Source organism: Perca fluviatilis, chromosome 22 (genome assembly GCF_010015445.1).
Source record: "Perca fluviatilis chromosome 22, GENO_Pfluv_1.0, whole genome shotgun sequence".
NCBI classification, from domain to species: Eukaryota; Metazoa; Chordata; class Actinopteri; order Perciformes; family Percidae; genus Perca; species Perca fluviatilis.
In genome coordinates, this window is record NC_053133.1 from 11,766,358 (window position 1) to 11,788,827 (window position 22,470).

Consider the following 22,470-nt stretch of genomic DNA (forward strand, 5'->3'; position numbering starts at 1 on the left):
AACCATTCAGTGATGGTGAAAGCAACAGACAACATGGTTGCCTAGCAACATGTTCTCTTTTTTTTCTCCCATTTTTGCTCTCATTTTTACAGTAGGGGCTGAAAGGAGGTTTAGAGATTGTTAGAGAGGGGTGAGAGAGGAAGAAGAGTTGGGTGTAAAGAGAAGGAAAAACAGGTAAGATGATGCAAATAGGTGAGAATCAGAGAGAGCAGGTGGGAACTGAGTGTGTGGGGACATACTGTATTAGCTTACAATGTAAGGTTTCACAGTACACTCTGACACAGTACACCTTGGATGTGGTGCAAAATGATGCCAAAAAAAAACAAAACTAGCCACTGTCTGATTTGGTCCCATATGAAAGTTTGATGTTTTATGATTTAATATTTATTGAACCCAATTAAATCTCTCTGACTGGCTGGTGGGCCAGACTAATCCCAAACTAATGCTGTGCAACCAATCATTGTTCAAACCCACATAATTTTATTTTAAACTAAAGTGGATTGCTCAAAGTTACCAAGTTTGTCATGCTGAATTATGGGCATTCATGGGTTTGACAATTGCACACTGTAAACATCATGAAATCAATGAAGAGCTGGAACAAGCTGATACAGAATATAAAGTGTCAGACATTTGGGAATTTTTCCAACCTTAAATTTACCTAAGAGAGAAGGAAGGAAAGAAACTGTACAGGCATAAAGTTCAATAAGTTATGTGGAGAGAAAAACTGTGAAATATATGACTATCTATGATGTCATTTTAATACATTTTTAAATATTCTCTTCTATACGCTTTTCTCTGATTATGGTCATTCTGGCGAGCTTAATTATTGTAAAGTTGAACTATTCCTCAAGTTGCTTGTGAGCCACATTCATAGACAGTAGAGTACACACATCACTCATTGCAAAATACATTCATCATTCAATATTCATTGACTGTGGTCATTTGAATTGACAGTTTGACAGTGTTCAATTGCACAGTGAACCCAGTGCTCCATAACGACGTTACATGGTTTATAATGAGCTGTGTTGGGGGGGGGGAGAGAGAATGTAAAACAAGGTGAGTGAGAAGACCGAAGGAGTGGTGGATAAATAGATGAAGTGGAAAGGAGGGAATGGCGGAAGCTTGAAGTGTGCTACTTTTGAACTACTGTGTGGCAGAGGATCCAGCTTTCCTTTTTTCATTAGTCCTAGGAAATAGAAGTCAGGGGAGGACAAGGGACTGCGGTCTCAGTCTAGCCCACTTCTCTCCCTGTTTCTGGCTGTCTCTCCGCCTCCCATATGCGCCGCTCCCTCTCGTTACCTCTCTCCTCCTCTTGCTACCTTTACTCTCCTTGTCATTACTGTCCCTGCCTATCCCTCTCCTCCTTCCTCTTATTACTTTCTGTCATATTTTGTCTTTCTCAGCTTCTACCCTGTCTGTCTCTCCTCCCCCTCTTTCTGCCTTATCTCCTCCATCTTTCAGTCGTCTCATTCTCCTCCCCTCTGTCTCTTCCTCTCCAGTCTAACTGCACTGAAGTGATTCACCTCTCCCATGTACTCGCAGTCACCACATCCAAACCAGTTTTCCCACAGCTGAGGCAAGGCGCCCAGACAGTAAAGCTATGATGGAACACGTCTGCATTATCTTTTGTCATGGCCCTTGTGCTTTTGCTTTCAGAGGTACCCAATTATCTGAATGTTAATTTGAATTTGGTTCCAGCTCTGTGATTGTTGTTGACTCTCCGAATCCATTTTTATTAAAAAAGGCTTTGGCAGTAATTATGCTTGTGGAGTTGTTAGTTGTATTAATTTTTTTTCTTCAAGGACAGTGGGATATTCACTAAGCTCATTGATGCAAGTGTGTTAATTTGCAGTGTGTAAATTGTTGTATGTGCACGTGTGGGTATTGTGTGTTTGTCAGTGTCCTTTAGTCTCCAGAATACATTTTCCACTCGCCCTCTACTGGCTGGTAAACTCAAGAAATCTAATTCTCTCAAAGAGATGTTGATTTTTGAATTTTGTGAAATGTGCAGAGGACAAACTTTTTACTTTTTACTTTTTTTTACAGTCAGTGTGATCCTTTCTGATCCATTGGTGCTTTGTGGCCACCAAATTTCAAATATTTCATTCATCATTTCATATGTACAAGATTGTGTATCATAAATCAGACTTGGCTACCAATTGTGCCTAAAACTCTGACTTTAAACAGTTCTTCTGCTTGCTACATGGACGGCTTTATCTCTAAACCCCTCACTTCAAATATAGTTCTGTGATTCATCGAAATGGAATCAGTGTTGTAGCTCTACTTCCTATAGTGCGCACTTACCAAACTGGCTCTATCCTTGAGAGATAGTTTGAAATGGTTTGGGTAACACTTTATAATAATGGTATATGAATTATCATGATTTCATGCATGACTTCATGCATGAAAAAGCATGAATTCATTCATGTAGTACTTCATGAACGATCAGTAATGTACAAGGATTAATAGTATCTCATGCCTGACTTAATGCAGGAACAATACATTAATTAATGCATCAATTAAGGTATTTCAATCATTATGATTTCTGATTTATTAATGATGTTCATGTCTTCTTCAAAAAACTGACCAGTTACAGCAGTGTACATATATTCTTAAGAGGATCGTAGTGTTTTAATCATGGTTAACTAAACATCACTTCTTCATTACTTCATCATGTTTGTGGCCCTTCCAATAAAGTGCTGACCTGGTCCATTGTTAACATTGATAAATAAGATATGATTAATGGTGGCATAACATTAAGAGTATTAAGAATTAAAGAAGTGGGTTGGCAAAATGATACTGAGGTAACTACATTGACACAAAATACAGTATACTGCAGATGCATTTTCATAGTTGCTTTATTCACAACAACATAAGGCACTAAAACAGTAATGCTGCTCATGATGATTGAAATACCTTAATTGATGCATTATTTAACATATTGTTCCTGCATTAAGTCATGCATGAGATACTATCAATCCTTGTACATTACTGATAGAAGTACTACAGGAAGGAATTCATGCTTTTTCATGCATGAAGTCACAATAATTAATATAACTTTATTATAAAGTGTTACCATAGTTTGTATTTCTTTAGTCCAGCAGTGTTTTAAACTAGAAAGAGATTGATGGGTGAGTTCAAATATTTATATTCCATGTTATGTCCTCGACGCAGCGGCCACATGTTCGACTCCGACCTGCAGACCTTTGCTGCATGTCATTCCCCCTCTCTCTCCCCTTTCATATCTTCATCAGTTCTATGGAAATAAAGGCATGAAATGCCCGAAAAAATCATCTTAAAAAAACAAACACACATGCTTGCCATATAAAATAAGCCATCGCTCTCATAAAAAATACAGATGTCACAGATAAGTATTTGTTTGAAATATTTAAAAGGGAAGTGAATATGTGACTGGAGACCCCTTTTGTACACATCTTTGTAATGTTTTGTACTGTAAAAACAAAAGAATAAACACTTTACCGACTGAATATTGGATTTTGTGTTTGTGCAGTTACCACAAATGGTAACTCATTTCTTCTCTGTTTTTGTGTTTGTGTTGCAGGATGGCTACTCCCAGTATCACTTTGTGGGCTCTGCCTCAACGATAGAGAGAGACAGACAGAGGCCCTACTCATCCTCACGAACTCCCTCCGTCTCCCCTGTCAGGACGTCCCCAAATAACCGCTCTGGTGAGGAACACTTACAATACAGAGATTGTGTGTGTGTGTGTGTGTGTGTGTGTGTGTGTGTGTGTGTGTGTGTGTGTGTGTGTGTGTGTGTGTGTGTGTGTGTGGGGTGTTTTTTTGTGTGTGTGTGTGTGTGTGTGTTTCAGTTTAAGACCTTCCAACTAAGGACAGTTTTGCAAAGATTCGCCTAAAGGTGTTTATTTAACTTTAGAGTTAGATTTAGGCTTGTGAAATCTCACATGGGCAGACATCTTGCTCATCAAGATCACTTCTTGAGAAGTTCAGGTGCAAAAGTTGGTTATAAAGGGACAGATAGTGGACTGTCATTACCCCAAAAATGTAGGAGGAAATTAGACTAGAGCTCATTCTACTCAAACAGAAAAGTAGTCAAAGGCAGTTTCCATGCCTGGTGTTTTCTAACAGCCAATCAGCTGCCTGCTTTAGCATTTCAAGGTCTTGTCATTGCTATAGATATGGTTCAAGGCTTGAAGCACGAGAAGGCGGGTGGATGTTTTTTATTGGATGTTCTCTTTTGATTTAGTTTCACTTCTTCTGTCAGCATTTTGGGTATATGTGGTACGGTAGGTATTAGAGCATTACGATATTACATTATTCATATGTGTAGAAGCTCCACCAGGCAATTAGCTGAGATAAATAAATTAAATGTTATTATTATAACAAGTTGTGGTAGTTTGTAACAACAGCAGATATTCAAATTGAATTTAAGGTTTTACTTTATTCTAGATTTGGTGCAGTAAGAAATTCTTGTTCTCATCTTACCCTTGAGACAAAATATCCCCCTAGTTAGGGAATGAATTTAGTCTAACAAAAAGTGCAAGCATACAACTAACTATGTTGATGTACATGAATGTGGGACAAGAGTGCAACCAGAAGGTACTGGATTCTAATATGCTATAATTTAAGCATTAGCCTGTAGCATCAACATTTACCAGTCGATAGGTCTTTACATCAGGGCTAAATAGCTGTTAGCGTCAGTGCTCGCTACCCCTCAGGCTTTCATGCTGTAAAGCATGATTATCGTTAGCCTTTAGCTTGAGCCCATTGGCCTTCATGCTTAGTAAAGGGCACATTAGCATTGGCTGTTAGCATCAGTAGTAGAAGAGCCTTTAGCTGTGCTTTCTCCACACCGGGCTTAGCAAGCTGATGAGGCAGAAAAGTACTTTTTCCTTCCTCCCGGCTTAGAGAGGTCTTCAAGGACCCAGCTAACAGAGAGAGAGACGGAGGGAGTGAGAGAGGGGGAGAAAAAGTGTGTGTGTGTGTGTGTGTGTGTGTGTGTGTGTGTGTGTGTTGTGTGTGTGTGTGTGTGTGTGTGTGTGTGTGTGTGTGTGTGTGTGTGTGTGTGAGAGAGAGTAGAGGAGACAGAGAAAGAGGGAGGGATGAGATAAACAGAGAGAGAGATAAAGAGAAAAAGCAAGGAGGCAAGAAGAATTAGGGATTGAGGGATGGTTAATGCAGTGAGGAGGAAGTGAAGGGTGAGGATTTGACTTTGGCCAGCGACATTAAAATTAAGGAGTTTTGAGATCATAGTGCGTAGAGGAATTTGTGGATGTCTGTAGTATAGTGAAGGAGGTGTGGAGGGATGGATGGAAATGACTGTCATCTTCTTTCCTGCCCCTCCCCTCTCTGCACTCCTCGCGTCCCCCTTTGCCTTTCCAGTCGTCCGCCCCTTCTCGTTCATCCGTTTCATTCTTCTCCTCCGCCTCCTCTTTGCGGTAATCCTACTTTCTTCTCACCTCTCCCTCTGATCTCTCACTTACAGACTGCCTCAGTGCGCACACACACACACACACACACAAACACACACACACACACACACACACACACACATCTGTATCTCCTCTCTGCATATGCTCCAGACAGCAATCCGGCCCCTTAGAGATGGATCAAAGCCGAAGGAGTAATGATGGCGTGCAGGCACAGTGGGAGAGGAGGAGTGAAAGAGTTAGTGTAAGGAGAGAGTGGTGAAACTGTGAAAGAGATAGGAGAGGAATAGGATAGGTTGCATGCTGCAGAGGATGACAGAGAGACAGAGGGAGAAACAAAGAGGGAAAGAGACCTTTGCATCCATCATGGCCCCCACAGGGTCCTGCTGTTTTTTGCGCTGATAGAACGAGGCTCCCAGCCTCTCATATGCAGCAGTTACAAGCCAGGTCCCCACGGTAACCGTAACCAGTAGTGATGGCACTGTCTCTGGGGGTGTCTGTGACAGGTTTGAGCATCCACCTTAATGGAATCCGCTGCGGGGGTGACAAATGCTAAAAATTAAATATCAAAAGTGTCAAAACATTATAAAAGCATGTCGCTCCTGTCTCCCCTGTTCTCTTGCTTTACTAAATGTCTGTAATTTCATTCACCACAGCCAAGTAATCTCTTTGTGATTTGTGTGTGTGCATATAAAACATTATCTCGGTAAAATGCAGGAAAAGCTGGGGAACAGTTAAAGAGGTTAAAATGCCCTTTTCCTTTTATTGACAAATATTGAAAGGTTGGCTAAAAAAGTTAGTTCGTAAGTATTCAAAGAGATAAAGTGAGATTCTAAGGCACTCCAAATCACTTTAAAAGCTTTTATTTTCTCTCTGGATAGTCACATTTGTTTTGCCTCACTGCTATTATCTATGTATAGGAGAACAGCCAAAGAGAACAAAGGCTTTTTTTTTTTATACAGATTTTTGGCGTGCCTTCTGGTGCTCTCCATTAACTGTGTGTGTGTGTTCACACACACATGCTGTATTGAGTATTGATGCATGTGTTTCTCTCCAGTAGCTACAGTCCGACAGTCGTCTGCAATTCTCAAAGTTAGGTTGAACAAGTCCAAAGAGCTTAATTTTAGAATGTGCTTCACATCTGAGGGTATGGATTATATATACTGTAGATGTACTGTATGTACGGTGGGTTGTTACAGGAATGTTTAGCTAAGCAGACTGAAGGGGCTGACACACAGGTAGGCAGGATTTTGGCAAATCAATGTGTCAAGATAACAGGGACTGAGTAAGCACTTCAAGTAGGCTATAAGGGGATTACATTGTGGCATGATGAGTGTGTGTGTCTGAGAAAGAGGGGAAAAGACATTACATGTACTATGTGTGCTGGGTCTGTCCTCACCATGTATGGGTGCACACAGGCATGTGTGCGGTGATGCATTCATGTGTGTAAAATAGATCCAGTCCAAAACTTGAGAAAGTGACAGACATAGAAGAATTGTGAGGTTTGAAGACTTAAAATAGCTTTGAAATTCCAATAGGATAGTATTTGTGAAAAAGAGTAAGGCCTGTCTTTGTGATGGTACGATTTCCAGTGTACAGTTGCGTAGTGTGCCACGAGCAGAGTTGAGCTAACTGCTGCTCTCTCTGTTTTCCAGCTGTTAATGTGTTGCTTGCCATATCTAGATATTTCACCTGACCTTTAAACACATAAAGGAAAAAAGGAATGGATAAAACATGTACCAGATTGAAATTTGATATTCAAATAATGTGTCCAAGAACTGGCGTCCGTGTGTGTGTGCGTGCATGCGTGCGTGTGTGAATTCCCAGATGTCCTTTAACATGCTGGAGGTGACCCTTTATGCTGACAAGCTAAATCATGAATAATGACTGTGCACCTTGAAATACCAAGACACACACACTCACACAAATATAAGCACGCAGAATGTGAAGGTACATGCTGTTCAGGGTTTATTGCTCATTATTTTGTGTGTGTGTGTGTGTGTGTGTGTGTGTGTGTGTGTGTGTGTGTGTGTGTGTGTGTGTGTGTGTGTGTGTGTGTGTGTGTGTGTGTGTGTGTGTGTGTGTGTGTGTGTTTGTGTGTGTGTGTGTGTGTGTTAGCGAGCGCTCCAGCCTCCCCCAGAGAGATGATGAGTCTGAAGGAACGCAAGATGGACTACGATTCCACAGCAACCAACGCTGGTTTCCATAGCAACAAAGGAGAGCACACATCCCGAAAAGACGGCATGGCAGGTGTGTGTTGTGTGTGTGTGTGTGTGTGTGTGTGTGAGTGATGGAGAGACAGAGAAGAATTAAATGATTCTATTTTATCCCACTCTTTATCTTTTTTCTCTTCTATTTTCATTCCCCATTTCTCCTCTCGCTTTCTCCCGTTATCTGTCTTGTTTTTTTTGACCTCACACTATTTTTCTTCTCTTACTCACACACTTTGATTTTTCACTATCTTTGCCAGTCTTTCTTTCCAGTATCTTTCTCTCTCTGCTTTAGTAAGTAAGTAAGTAAGTCAAGTTTATTTGTATAGCACCTTTCACAGATAAAAATCACAAAGTGCTTCACAATAAAATGCATTACAACACAAGAAGTCACAATACAAGCAAATTGAAATACAAATAGAAAACATAACAAACAACCATAAAAAACCCTCGACTAAGTAAAAGCCTGTTTGAACAGCAGAGTCTTCAGCTGCTTTTTAAGAGATTCAACAGAATCCACACAACGTAGCAGGAGAGGCAAGTCATTCCACAGCCTAGGAGCCACTGCTTGGAATGACCGATCTCCTCTAGTTTTAAAATTAGTGCGGGTAACCACTAATAGCATCTGACCTAATGATCTCAAACTATGGGTGGGGGTGTGTAGCTGTATCAAATCAGAGATGTATGAAGGAACTTGACCGTGCAAGGCTCTGAAAGTACAGACCTTTCTCACTATCTCTCCTCTCTCTATTTGTTTCTTTCTCTTCCTCTCTCTCTCCATTGTCTGTGTTTCTCTGTCTATCTATTGTGCTCTTTGCTATTCTTTTTTTGTCTTCCTCTCACAATGTTCATGTGAGCTCACGAGAGACAGACTAATTGCCAGACTTTTAGACAAACTGCAGGAAGATTTGGGCTCTAATTTGCTGATTTTTGACTAAGCCAATTGTGGAGTTTCCCACAATTTTGTCTGTCTTTAAATTATTATTATTATTATTATTATTATTATTATTATTATTGTTAGCAGAAGTAGTGGTGCTAATCATCTTTATCATATATTTACATAAAGGTGTTGTCTTTCTTGATCCTTTCTATCTTCCATCCATCCAGTTCAAGTATCCTGTGGGACATCTACGTTGTTCCGAAACTCTTACCTGACCTCCAGTGATGACATCAAGCAAAACCAGGTGAGTAATAGGAGTCTATAAATGTACTACACACTTGCACGTTTATATGTGCACACAGTCACACACAAGCACAGCAGGTTTTAGCAGTGCATGCGTGTCGTCAGGGCTCTCATAAATTGGCATATGCTGTCATGACAGGGTGGTTATTAGGAGAGATGGCAGCAGGATGGAAGAGACTCACACACACATGCACACAAAAGGTGTCTCACTGTGATAAGAGACGCACTGGCAGAGTGTGCATGGAGATACGCCCTCAGCTCAGGCAGCATCAAACCGCTACAACCTGAAACCACACCCGACTGCCAGTTGAAATCATTACCTCGGCTAATTGTGCTAATTATTGCTTCTGTTAAATGCTGGTGAATAGGGAGGGGTAACAGAAAGCAACATAGCCTTCGACTAGGAGGATTAGAATTAAAAATATATATTTTTTTATTATATGTATTAAATACATAATTACTGTATAAGTCCTTTGTTTGGATACAAAACTTTGGTTTTACCACTGGCAGTTAAACTCTCCTAAATAACTAAAATGGGCGTCTGAGCAAAGTTTTTGAAGATTTGCGCTCACGGGGGCGGTTCAGCGAAAAGAGGAGGCGTGTTCAGGCGCAAACGTTCCCTGGTGCTATTTTGCAGTTTCAGAAAACAATTCCGCCACTGACCAGGAAAAACCTGGTCTAAAGTCAGTAGCGCGTTATTCAGAAGCTATTTTAGGGGCGCATGCTTGGCCATAATGTAGCGTGTGCACAATGCGCATATGCTTTGCTTCTCTCATCTACATGGACGCATGCAGTTCCCATTTTTGCAAACCATACATAATTACAAAGAAAAATATTACTGAAAATGCGCTTCAGGTGTTTGGATAGGTCAGGAGATACTGTACAGTACAGTCCTCAAAAAGTCGTAGCATTCTTTGTGGCTTGTTGTGTTTTACACATTTCCATGAATCATGGATGTGTTGATGACATAAATGAGGAAATATTAGAGGACTTAAGGAGACGTGATGTTGAACTACGGCGGGATTGGACACTCCGGATTCTGGTCTGAGGGTGGCGCTGTGCGATGGCTGTCTGGTGGGGTGGGTGGGAGGGGGGGGTGGTGTGGGGGGGGCAACGCCGGCGCAGCAATGCATCTCCAGACTTGAGGAGATGCCGCCGGAGGCCGCGCGTATACATCGCCCCGGCTAAGACGGGCATTTATTACTTTGCCGCATCCCGGACAGCTCCCGCTGGCGTGTGCCAGGCAAAGCCGCAAGACTCATTTATCCCGCCGTTATAATAGCAACAGCGCCCGAGATCCGCCAACAAAGCTACTTGCGTTTCACGTTTGATACTTGCGTTTCAGATCGTTAAAATAGGGCCCTTAGTGTTAGAGTTAAATTGCCCCCTTCATTAGGCTACCTGCATGTAGAGTATAGAACTGTCAGCATAAGACTTCCCAATTGATTCCTGAGTGTTTTTACCTGTACTGCCTGCCTTTTTAAAACTTTCTCCCCCATGTGCTCACTCTCTATCCGCCTCTCCCTGCTCTCCTCTCCATCTCTTCACCTTTAATTCCCTCCCTGATGACTCTCCATTCTTGCTTGCTGCACCTAACCCCCACCTACCACTTCTCCGCCACTTCCACCACCCCCCCTTACCAGGCTCCAGCGCAGCCCTGCATCGTGCCCCCCCAGCCCCTGCAGGACAGCCCGTCAGCAGCGGTGCTAAAAGACTACGACCCCTATCCCCCCCCTCCTTCCTTCCCCCAGCCTCAGCCACCGCAGCCTCCACCTCACAGCCAGAGCCGGAGCTTCAGTGATGTCTATTACGAGGACCAGGGACCCCCACCTCCTCCATCCCAGCCACAGCCGCAGGTCCAGGCTCAGGCCCAGCCTCAGGCCCAACCCCAGCAGCCTCCGAGCTCCTCCGGACCGCCTCGAGACCCGCGGGAGGACCTGCGCATGCATCTGGGCCTCAAATCCACCGGCAACTACGTAGACTTCTACTCGGCCTCTCGGCCATACAGCGAACTGAACTACGAGACCAGCCACTACCCGGCCTCGCCCGACTCCTGGGTCTAGTTAGACTATGATGAGGGGGGGGCCCAAGAGAGAGTCTGTGTGTGCGTGTGTGAAAGGGATTATTTTTGCAAGCGATCAACAGCAGATTAACACAAGGTAACAGCAAGTGGCATGTTGAATATTGTAGCCAATGGCAGGACATTTGTGTTCTCTAAAATAAGGGGGAAGACAGAGCTATATGGGGTTAAGAAATGAGGTCCGGTCGAGTGACAAAGAGAGACTGTGCATGTGCATGCGGACATTTTTAATTTTATTTCAAGACCACTTTATTTCTTCAAAGTCAGCTCCATTGCATCGGTGAGTGGATAAGGGGAGAGTAGATATCATGAAGTGTGTTTGAAGGGGTGAGAGAGGAGTGGGCGGGACTCCCAACGTGGGAGAATAAGGAAAGAGAGAAAATGAGCAAGCGGAGAGAGTACGCAGAGAGCTAGAGAAGAGGAGAGAGATGGGATCAAGAAATAATGGGGAGCAGATCAGGGTGAGCTCTTACTCTGTAAGAGCAGGAAGTGGCCTGACCTTTTGTTGAAGACAGAGAGGACGAAAGGAGAGACAAAATATGGCATGAGGGTTCTTAAGGAGGTCAGGAGGAATAAAAGCACAGAAAAAGATGAAAGCACATCAGGCACAAGGCAAGAAATAGAATTTACCATTTCATCCAAGTGACAAACGTAGCACTGCTTTTATTTGCCGCCTTTTTGTTGCGATGGCCTTGCCGCCTACGGAGGCTTCTGAATTTGTTTTCAAGGAATTTCAGCTTCAATAGACTTCTTCTTTGTCATTGTTTCTTTTACATTTTTTTTTTTTTAATTTGTACTTTTGTAAATTTTCACTTTCACAAAATCATTTTTATTTTCTGTGTACAGTTCAAAAGTGATAAAGTGTGTATATTACACATTTTTTTGATGTGGCCACTTGTGAAAATATGACTATGATTGATTGATTGATGAATCAGATTTTTTTCCATGACTGTGTACTGACTGAAACAAGAAAAAAGCAACAAAAATAAGTGAAATGCAAACACAAGAAGCAGGAAAGACAGACATCGCCATGATGGATGTCAGTGGACACCTTTGTTTTGCCCTTTTCCAAGCCGCAGAGGAAACCCCACAGTGTTTGTGGTTTTCTCTCTCCATCAAATGAATTTTGTTGTGGACAAGGTCCAATGTCAAGAGCAGTTCAAGGATGCCAGACCATCAGATTGGTAGAACAGCATCGCTCCCAAGTCCCTGTCAACAAAAGTGCTTTTTCACTGCCTAAAGAATATATGTGTATGTTTAAAGCACACTCCCTGTCTTTGGAAAGGGTTGTCTTTTCCTTTTGGGGAGCTGATATGTTTGACCATGTCAACTTTCAGTGGTTTCTCATCATCACTTGTGCATAAAAACTGGTCCGTCTGACAAGAGCCGCCATGGCTATAGCACATTTCGGTGTACAGTAGAGATAAAGAGAAAGAGAGAGACATGACATTGTGCCAAACTTTGACACCTCGTGGACCAGTCCTAAAGGACTTTAAAGGGAAATTCTGTCGACGTTTACAGACAATGACTGAATGACTCCCTCTGCTGTTTGTAACTTTTATTTTCTTGTGTTTTGATCAGGTGATGCTGTACTTATTGTTGGGGATCATGAGTAACATCTCCCTCCCATAGATGTACAGACCTGCCTCTCTGTGTTGACTGAGCATGTGTGGGCGTGCGTGTGTGTGTGTGTGTGTGTGTGTGTGTGTGTGTGTGTGTGTGTGTGTGTGTGTGTGTGTGTGTGTGTGTGTGTGTGCGACAGAATGTGTGGCCCGTGTGTGTGTACACGTAAACTTGAGCGAGCGTATCTATGCATGCATGTGTGTAGTAGTGTGTATGTGCCTCTGTTGCGTGTATGTGCGTGTGCGTTCCTGTATAAATCAATGTCCAAACAAGGCATTCCTACTGACAGTTTGTCCAGTTTTACAACATGAAAAACCAAGGTAAAAATCACTAGAATGAATTGTTGATATAGAATGACAAATCTATGAATATATGAATATAAATATAAATATATATAATTTTTATGTGCAGATGTCAGTGTCACTAAATGCAACAAATGTTCGCAGAGAAAAAATGATTATGTGGTGTACAACAGGACTCTTGTTCACTTGACCTAAACGTGGAAGCTGCTGATCGCTCCCCCCCCCAATTGAGACAAAAGAGAAATCCCACCTGAAGATGCTCAGGCTCTGGTGCGAGTTGTGTGTTATTGTGTGTCCATGCTTCTTAGATGACCCTGCTGAGAGAGGACCGTACTTGAACACAAGGAAAAATAAAATGACTCTTTGCAATCAAACACCATGGTCTCCACTACTGTTGATCATTTTAAACAGGTGAAGTTTTAGATAGGGATGTGTCCGATGTTTTCTTCAGATGTACATTATAAAGTGTTTTACTCACACGGCATTAACTAAAAGTGCACTTTTAGTTAATGCCGTATCTGTAAAGTGTCCATTCATTGAAACAAAATAAATGAACAATGTAAAATATGATCCAGTCTATTTAAATACTACCACAAATTTATCATAGCGTTAAAGGGTCACTCTGATTTGACCAATGTTCAGTTTACTATACAGCCTGCCAAACAGCTGTATAATGTCTTCTGTGGCTCTGGAGAAGCTTTCTTAAAATGCTCATATTATGCTAATTTTCAGGTTCATAATTGCATTTAGAGGTTGTACCAGAATAGGTTTGCATGGTTTAATTTTCAAAAAACACCATATTTTTGTTGTACTACACATTGCTGCAGCTCCTCTTTTCACCCTGTGTGTTGAGCTCTCTGTTTTAGCTACAGAGTGAGACATCTAACTTCTGTTCCATCTTTGTTGGGAGTCGCACATGCGCAATAGCTAGGTTAGGACTACTAGCCAGTCAGAATCAGAGTATGAGGGCGTGCCATGCTAGCAGCTAGGCGAGCATTATAACGTGTGTTACAAAGTGACGCACGTTCGTCACAGAAGTAAAGGCTGGACTACAACAGAGCTGTTTGGAGCAGTTTGTGAACAGTGTTTTCTGTTGGAGATGGTAAGTCCCTTTGGGGTGGACTTTGGTCTTTTTCACTTTGTAAACCTACAACATGCACAAAAAGATATATAACACAATAAAGGAAAGGGGAAAAGCCAAAAAGCATAATATGAGTACTTTAAGTCTGAGAAAATACACAATCAGTATTGACTCAGAAAGCCTGCATTACAAACTGAGGCTGTGGAGTTTGGGTCTAATGAAAGAATCTATCAAGTTGCATAAGTGTAGGATCCAAGGTTTTTGGGGCTTGACTTACATATATTACAGGCTAAAAAGTCAGGATGCTGTTACATAATTTTTACTGTTGTATTTTAATAACTGTTTCTCTCTAGCCCCACTGCTATGTTCTGGAAGTGCAGTACTAAATATCTTCAGTACCCGTTTCAATCAACAACTCTGTGTTAATGTACTTAACGTACACAGCAAAGCAGTGATAGGCATGTATAAACATGACAGGGGCTTAATATTTGACTGTGATGTTGCTTCAGAGAGACAGCGGTGGGATGTGGTTAGAATGGTGTTACGATGTAAAGCCAATTCAAGGGCTCCTACATCCACCTCTTGTCACATAACGACAGTGGACAGACATCCAAGATGCAGTAATGGAAATGTGTATTTTTCCCATTGTTTTGTTCCCCTTTTGTGTCGCCTTCATCCGACTTTGATCCCATTTATCCAGATATCCATCCTGAGATTGAACTGAACTTGAAGCATATTAAATGAATGAGGCTGAGCAGGCGGTAGCAGCATTTGTTACAATCCATTGGAATTCATGTCTCCCCCTCCTCTCTCCCTCCCCTCTCCTTCTTTGATGCTGTCTAGGTAAGGCCTGTGAAATATAGTGTTGGGTAATAACTCCATTGCGTTGATTATTAGCCTTCACAATAGGGTTTGCAAGCCTCCTCTGTCTGAGCACAGTCCCATAGTGGAAGGCTGGTGTAACTTAATGTGGCATGAAAATAGCTCCTCAATTTTCCTACGCAGAGCCTCTCTGCCCTGTTCCACCCTGCACATGCCTCCGGCCTTCACTGTTTTACTTCCTCTCTCCCAGCTTTCTCTCCCTCTGATTCTCTAAGCATCCCTGTGCATTCACACACCTCGGTCGGGACTCAAAGGTTTGTGTGTGTACACACATGTATGCATGCGCAGGTGCATGTCCGCGGAGAGCCGGAGAGGACGTGAAGGGGGTGAAGGGGAGACACAAAGTGAGATGTAAGGGGAAAAGAAGGAGACCAAGATGTAGCGGGGAGCAGGTGGAGGGTCTGTGATTTATACTCTGAGGATTTGAGCGTGAAATCAATTTGTGTTTAAGAAGAAGCCCGGCTCCATGGAGCCACTGTGTGCCACAGATAGACCTTGAGAAATGAATGCTCTCATCTGAAAGGGAAGGGTGGAGCCTGAAGGAGAAGAAAGGTGGGAGGAGGAAGACTAGGATGGACGAAGGAGAGGAAGATGGAAAGATAGGAAAAGAAGGTTAGAGAAGGACGTGGGGACTTTTGAAATGATGGAGAAACTTGCGGCATAAGGAATCTTGAAAATGTCTGATTAGATGTTTGAGTTATAAAAATAATGGTAAATGAGAGATGCCCAAGAAAATGTTGCCTTTCTAAAAAAAATCTTAAAATTCTTCTATTTTTGAGGGATGTGTCAAATGGGTCTGCAACAGCTGGCAGCTGAAATTAGAGCCCTGTTCAGGGACAATATAGTTCAAATCATATGGGCTGCCCTCTGTTAAGGTGTTTTGAAAGCTCTGAACACATCAAACCTTTGAAAAAGAATTGGATTTGCATATACCCTGAGAGCAGGTGAATAAGTGTACACTTCAAATTAAAAGAAATCATGAGTGAAATACGGAAAAACATGCAAGAGCAGTAAGTCGATTTATTACTCAAAGTTAAACAGTCACTACTGAAAAGATAAGGTTAATTTTGCTGAAAGAAATGCTCACCCCTTACACCTGCAATAACTAATTGTGTCAGCCACTTAGGTGCAGTGGAAAAAATGCTGTAAACACAACATTGACATATTATCCACCTTTTAAGTTCATATAGCACACGTGTTAGCAAACAGCTGCTTATTTGCACATCCAGAAAAAACAGAGAAACATCAGCATTCATTTGAAGTCATATTTTTGGCCACCTGATGAATGTAAGTCTAGTATTCACTCCACTTTCAGCTCTGTTTTTGGTTGTTGGTCTCTACTAGTTGCTGAGGGAAATATGTTGCTCTTTTAGCTGCTGAATGCTCCACTACATTCAGCTAGCCACTAACTGGGCCGGTTGTTTGGTGCTGGACAGGTAGCATACAGTACATTTTTCTCCAGTTGCTTGCATAACATTTTCATTAATACTCGTCCACCAACCAAAGCGGAAAAGCACTGATAAATACTTTTTCTACAAACAACCTATTTTATACTGCATTATTATGTTAAATAATAAAGACATGTGTGGTTAGATTGCTAAAATGGAAAGGCTGGGTTTGTGTATTCCTGGCTTATAGTGTCTGCTGAGCTTTGCCTCTGTATACACATGACTGAGAAGCTGCAACGAGAGGTAAGGAGAAGGATGGAGTGTGATTATGGAGGCAAAATTACAGAGGACTAGGATGAGACATGATTGAAGAGATAGGAGAAGGCATAAAAACAGGCTTTCGCAGACAAAAAAAGGGACTCGAGAGCATTCCTCCCAAATCCCTTCATTTGAATCTAGTAGAACCTCTCATTTCTCATTTCCTCTGGTGTCATGAATTCTGCTGCATTTACTGACTAAGCAACAGAAGAAGAATAAAAATGTCAGGGAGCCTCCCCACAGCGAGACCTTTACTGCTGTTTGACATGGACGATATCATCGTTCATTTACACCTGCGGTAAGTGGCAGGATGTTTCAATTTGATCCTTGCCAAGAATTATTTGACAGGGCAGGGCACTAAGACTAAACAGTGCTGATTAAACAGCTGAAGATAGCCTCAGAATAACGGCAGCGATGGTATAACTTTGTGAAAAGCTCAGCAGGAAGAACCATTCTGAACAAAACATCATAGCTTTGATAAAAAGGGAACAAAGAGGTCAGACGTTTAATGCAAGTTGTGTTATATGGTGTTGAATTTTTTATGTTATGTTTTTTATTTATTTAATTATATAGAAGAGTGCTTTGTGGATCATTTAATTGACAGCGTATTTGTTTTGGCTGCCTGCATATCCCTAGTTAATTACAGGGACAGACAATCATTCACGCTCACATTCACACCTGCCGGCAATTTAAAGTCACAAAGTAGCTATACCTGAATGTCTTTGGACTACCTAAACTAATGTAACATTGAAAACAATTATTGCACACTTGTTGTTTACCGTGATGGCTTATACTGTACAAGTCAAGAACATCTTGTAAGTCTGTAACTGATTTACAGTATGGAAATCTTAGACCAATAGCTGCCTGTAAGAGTAGAAAAATAGAAGTCTAAAACTGTGCTAAACCTTGCAAACATGCTAATTATGGTCCATTAAGGACTAGTCATCTAAGAGTAAATAAGAGTCTATTTTAGTATAGTGTTTGACCTCACTAAGACTGCACTAAGCACAGCTGGGAATGTCACTAGTTTTACAGGTATTTGGTCACAAATCAGTCACATTTGACCTAATGCTGGCGCTACATCTGCTATATCTACCATTAAGTTAAGAGCTCATCTCGCTTATTACAATTCCTCCTGAGAGGGACATGAATGTCTGTTCCCAATTTCATGGTAATCACTCCAAGAGCTGTCAAGACATTTCACTAAAGGGGGAATCACTAAAGTCATTAGATTACATCCTCTGGGGACCATGAATGTCTGAACAAAATTCCATGGCAATCTAGTAGTTGTTGAGACATTTCAGTCTGGTCTGAAGTTGTGGACCTAGAGCCCTAGAGCCTAGCATTGCTAAAAATCAAACTATACCTTAGATAGCAGCTGGCTAGTGTTTGATATTATTTATTATGGTTTGAATGTGATTGCTGGGAGAGTTGGGTCACATGGATTTCAGGATCAGAAAGGAGTTTATTGCAAAGGTAGTTACCCCTACCTGGAATTTGCTCAATAGTAACACTTGTTCACCTGTGTGCGGTGTGTGTGAGAGGGTGAGGGGGTCGCCATAATTTTAGTTGATCGCTACTTTCCGTTGATCGCGTTTTAATAAGTTGATTTTTTTACAACAAAATTAACCAAACTTAATTTGGGATTTCAGCTATTGTTTTTGAAAGTGTGTCATACAAGCAAACCAGACCTGACTTTGGCCTCTCGGCGAGCTTTAGTTTGCTTCTCGTAGTATAGCTACAATAAATTTGTGCTCAGGAAGAAATAAAAAAGTAGTTTTTTTAATTTATTAACACTCTAGAATATGATCCAGTATGCAGAACAAAGCACAACCAAGACACTTTTCATCATGCTGAACAAAATCCATCAAAACACCAAAATCATACAGAGATGAGTGAGTTGCACGTTTGCAGATATCTCTGTGGTGCAATTAAAATGATGGCTACCTCGGGTGTGCCCTGTCTTGACGCAGCTGGAAGACTGCCTTCACAGTAAGTATCTGACTTTACTAAGTGCTTATGAGCAAAATCCGTTCCAGATTTACTGTTTCCTTACTAAACTTGACCTCAGCCTCCTTGTGGAGGACAACTAGAGCAAAGGGAGTAAACCTGTGGTGATCAATAAAGCATCGCATTATTGATAATCAATCTGCTTGTTGCACCGCTTCTTTTCTTTTTCCTGTCCTCACTTTCCGCCCTCTTTCAGTTTGACTATGATTGACACGGACACATGCAACTAAGTGTACACTCATATGGATCGTTCTCTGTCACATGCACACACGTACACACACACCATAAGGTGCCCTGTCAGGTATTGAATAGCCAGTGCTGCAGAGCAGAGAAGAAGCCTTGGTTATTCATGTGTGATAGTGCTGCTGCAGAGGACCCAGCTGGCTCCCTCAGAGCTCCGTCCGTGTGTGTGTGTGTGTTTGTGTGAGAGAGAGATAAACGGAGAGTGTGTGTGTGTATGTGTGTTTGTGTGTGTGTGTGAGAGAGAGAGAGAGAGAAATGGAGAGTTTGTGTCGAAGGCATGATTGCATGTGCGTGTGTGTGTTTGTGTGTGAGAGACAGAGAAAGAGAGAGAGAGAGGGGGGGGGAACGGAGAGTATGTGTCCGAGAAATGATTGCATGTGTGTGAGAGAACACGTGTGTGTATGTGTGTGTACACACCTGTCAGTTTGGGCAAATTCACTCACCTGTGACGTCCTCATTCTGTCTCTCGGTAAGCCATCACTGAGAGTGCTCCTCTCATAGGCCCAGGCAACACACACACACACACACACACACACACACACACACACACACACACACACACACACACACACACACACACACACACACACACACACACACACACACACACACACACACACACACACACTCATATCAGCCATGGGCAGGTGTTGAGATCACTGACTTCTGAAGAGGATTTCACCTATGGCAGTTTGAATGTGTGCCATGTATTTTCACCCTGCGAAATTAATGCTCTCCCTTTCTCTCAGTCGTGCATGTGTGCATGTCTTTGTCAGAGAGAGAAAAAGGTGTGAGAGGGAGAAAAATTTAGATAGATGTGGAGCTCTGTATCTTCTGTTTTGGAGTTGTGCAGTTTCTATCAGTGACTCCTCAGTTTTTCTGGGACATCACACTCCAAGCTTTGTCGGAGTGACAGCATAGCCTGCAGGACACAAACTCCCACATACACAACTGAGAGCTAAAGCTGCATTCTTCCATCTAGTGGCCACACATGCACACACACTCCCATGCATGCATTCATGGATGTATGCAGTGAAAGGCAGTATCACACAAACACATACGCACAGGCGACTGGATTGCACTTGCTGTGTAGGGCTGGTTGAAATGCTTAAAATCAATATTATGATATTAAAAATAATAATATAATATTGTGATGTCATGGGGGTTATCCCAATTTGGAAATTGAGCCTACACATTTATAATAGAAATCCTGAGTTACAAACTACAGGTGTAGAGTTTGAAAGATGTGAGTATTTACCAGGCAGGGAGGGTCTAACAAAAGATGCTGTCTCGGGCAGCGCTAAGCTCCGCACGGAGTCACCGTGCCACTGCAAAATGGCCTCATGAAGGAACTTGTTTTGGTGGAACATGTGTACGTTCAAAAGTTGTTTTAGTCGTGCGAGAGAAAATCTGATTGGAGAGATAGTCTAGCTAGCTGTCTGGATTTACCCTGCAGAGATCTGAGGAGCAGTTAACCATAGTCCTCATAAATCCACCGGAGTTTAAAATTCCAACACAAAGAAAGTGTAAGGAAACGGACATGGGCTGAAAAGACATGCATCCGGTGGAATTTTCGGCGGCACCGGAACATTGTGGATATAGACTACATATTATCTAATCACTGCTGAAGCATCCATAATTAGAAATTGCAAATAGTATTATTAACAGGTAAGTTAAACTACAAAATGTCTGTATTTAAAAAAAAATCAAATATGTCTCATGAGTCTAAGGAAAACAACTTCTTGGTGCATATGGGAGGTATAATAATAATACATAATACATACATAATACATACATATATATATATATATATATATATATATATATATATATAGGTAAATAAGAGGGAGGGAGGAAGGGAGGGAGATAATCCAGGCATTTAGAGACATGCACATCTTCACATCTCAGCCAAGACTGAAGTCCTGTCTGCCAAAGCAGTGACGACTCAGGCTTAATGCTAATAGAAATCTTGATAGTATAGGAACTCTACAGGAGTCCTCCCTCTGTGCCAGAAATACTCCCTTAGGCCACTGTTGTCAGTAAGAATGACATTTTAATCAACATGTAAGAGTTAACTAAGTCCAAACATTTTAATTAGACATCACAATTCATCCTTTTATTAGCAGACTGCTTCCTGACCTACGAGTGAACTCCTGGCCTTTTGATTGGTAGTCAACACCCTTCCTCAGAGACACCAATGCCCTGGCAACAGATTAATGCACTTTCAGGACAAATGTGATGCTAGGACCACGTCTTCTCTGCCAAAACCCATTGCTAATCAGCAGTGTGTGTGTGTGTGTGTGTGTGTGTGTGTGTGGGTGTGTGTGTGTGTGTGTGTGTGTGTGTGTGTTGGAAATGATCTGATTGCATCTGTATTCTTAATATTTGTTGTGTATGTCAATGAATAATTCAAATGTACTCTATTAAAACTGGTGTTTGTGCAACCGTGTTTGTGCAACCGTGTGTGTGCGTGTGTGCGTGTGTGCGTGTGTGTGTGTGTGTGTGTTTGTGTGTTTGTGTGTGTGAGGACTGTGACTGCAGCGAACGTCCAAGTGAAGAACGCAGCTGCCACTTCACACTGCAATTATGCCATTACAGAGTTGACGATTGGTCTGCATGCATCACTGTGACAACGCAAACACACACACACACACACACACACACACACACACACACACACACACACTCACTCTTCACATGACCTCTCATGTAAATGTATGCACACTCATCAGATTCATTATTCTGAAGACATATCCCATAATGCACATTGCAGTATAAACAACTATAAATCAACAGCTGCTCCATCACCACAAACAAACTCGTCCTATAGATACCATAGGCCATATTTTACAAAAGCAGAGGCAGAACTAGTATCCTTAGTTTCCTTTTTTTTTCTTTCTCGGTTGCCTATAACACCTCTAGGCTTTGCCTGCAATTCTCAGCTTTGCCCAAGGGCACTGCCACATCAGCCAATTAACGAACCACTGTGGACTTAAGTGCAAAAACCGAAAGTAGGTGGTCAAAGAGGTCACCACTGTCACACACACACACACACACACACACACACACACACACACCTGGTGCAGTTTTTTTTTTCTCTTTTGCCTTTTATTGCTCATCCTGCTGATGCTTCTGCTGCTGCTGTTTGGGCACGACAGTGGGCTTAAAGGTGAGAGAGGGAAACTGTCTGCTCATTAGAAGAGGACTCTGCTTGATAAATGCTTCAGTCTTAGAGGCTGTGTAGGTGGACTGTGTAGGTGGACAGCTACTGGGCTCTTTTTTTTTTTATTGTGTCAGTCAACTTCTGTAATTTGCTCTTATTTAAATAATTTATCAATTGAAGGACGACAGTATTTATTCCCACTTTCCCTATTAACATTTGCATAACATTTAAGTCAGACATTAGCTTATGAGCTCAATTGGATTGGAAACAAAAACACACACACACATATATATATATATATATATATATATATATATATATATATATATATACACACACATTTTTGACTCATCAAAGTAGCCCCCTTTGACAGATATAACAGCTGAACACACTCGTGGCATTCTTTCTACAATGGAAATCAAATATTCTTCAGAAAGTTCTTCCCAACTCTGTTGCAGAAGTTCCCATGAATGTGTGGCACTTGTAGGTTGCTTTGCTTTCACTTTTCTGTCCAGTTCATCCCAAACCAGCTCAATGGGGTTTAAGTCTTACCATCTTGTTCTTTTTTTCCTAAGGT

The 22,470-nt window shown here is 41.8% G+C and overlaps 1 protein-coding gene across 4 annotated transcripts in view; it reads left to right on the plus strand.

Annotated features, from left to right (window-relative positions):
• ctnnd2a (catenin (cadherin-associated protein), delta 2a) overlaps positions 1 to 13,028 on the plus strand; it is a 283,909-nt gene extending 270,881 nt beyond the window's left edge. For 2 of the 4 annotated variants that reach the window (XM_039790447.1, XM_039790448.1), the window contains exons 22-25: positions 3,563 to 3,689; positions 7,529 to 7,660; positions 8,728 to 8,804; positions 10,447 to 13,028. In XM_039790447.1, coding sequence (XP_039646381.1) covers positions 3,563 to 3,689; positions 7,529 to 7,660; positions 8,728 to 8,804; positions 10,447 to 10,866 — 756 coding nt within the window. In that variant the 3' untranslated portion in view covers positions 10,867 to 13,028. The remainder of the gene's footprint in view (positions 1 to 3,562; positions 3,690 to 7,528; positions 7,661 to 8,727; positions 8,805 to 10,446) is intronic. The other 2 variants (XM_039790449.1, XM_039790450.1) reach the window with 2 other exon arrangements.
• Positions 13,029 to 22,470: the final 9,442 nt, after the last annotated feature.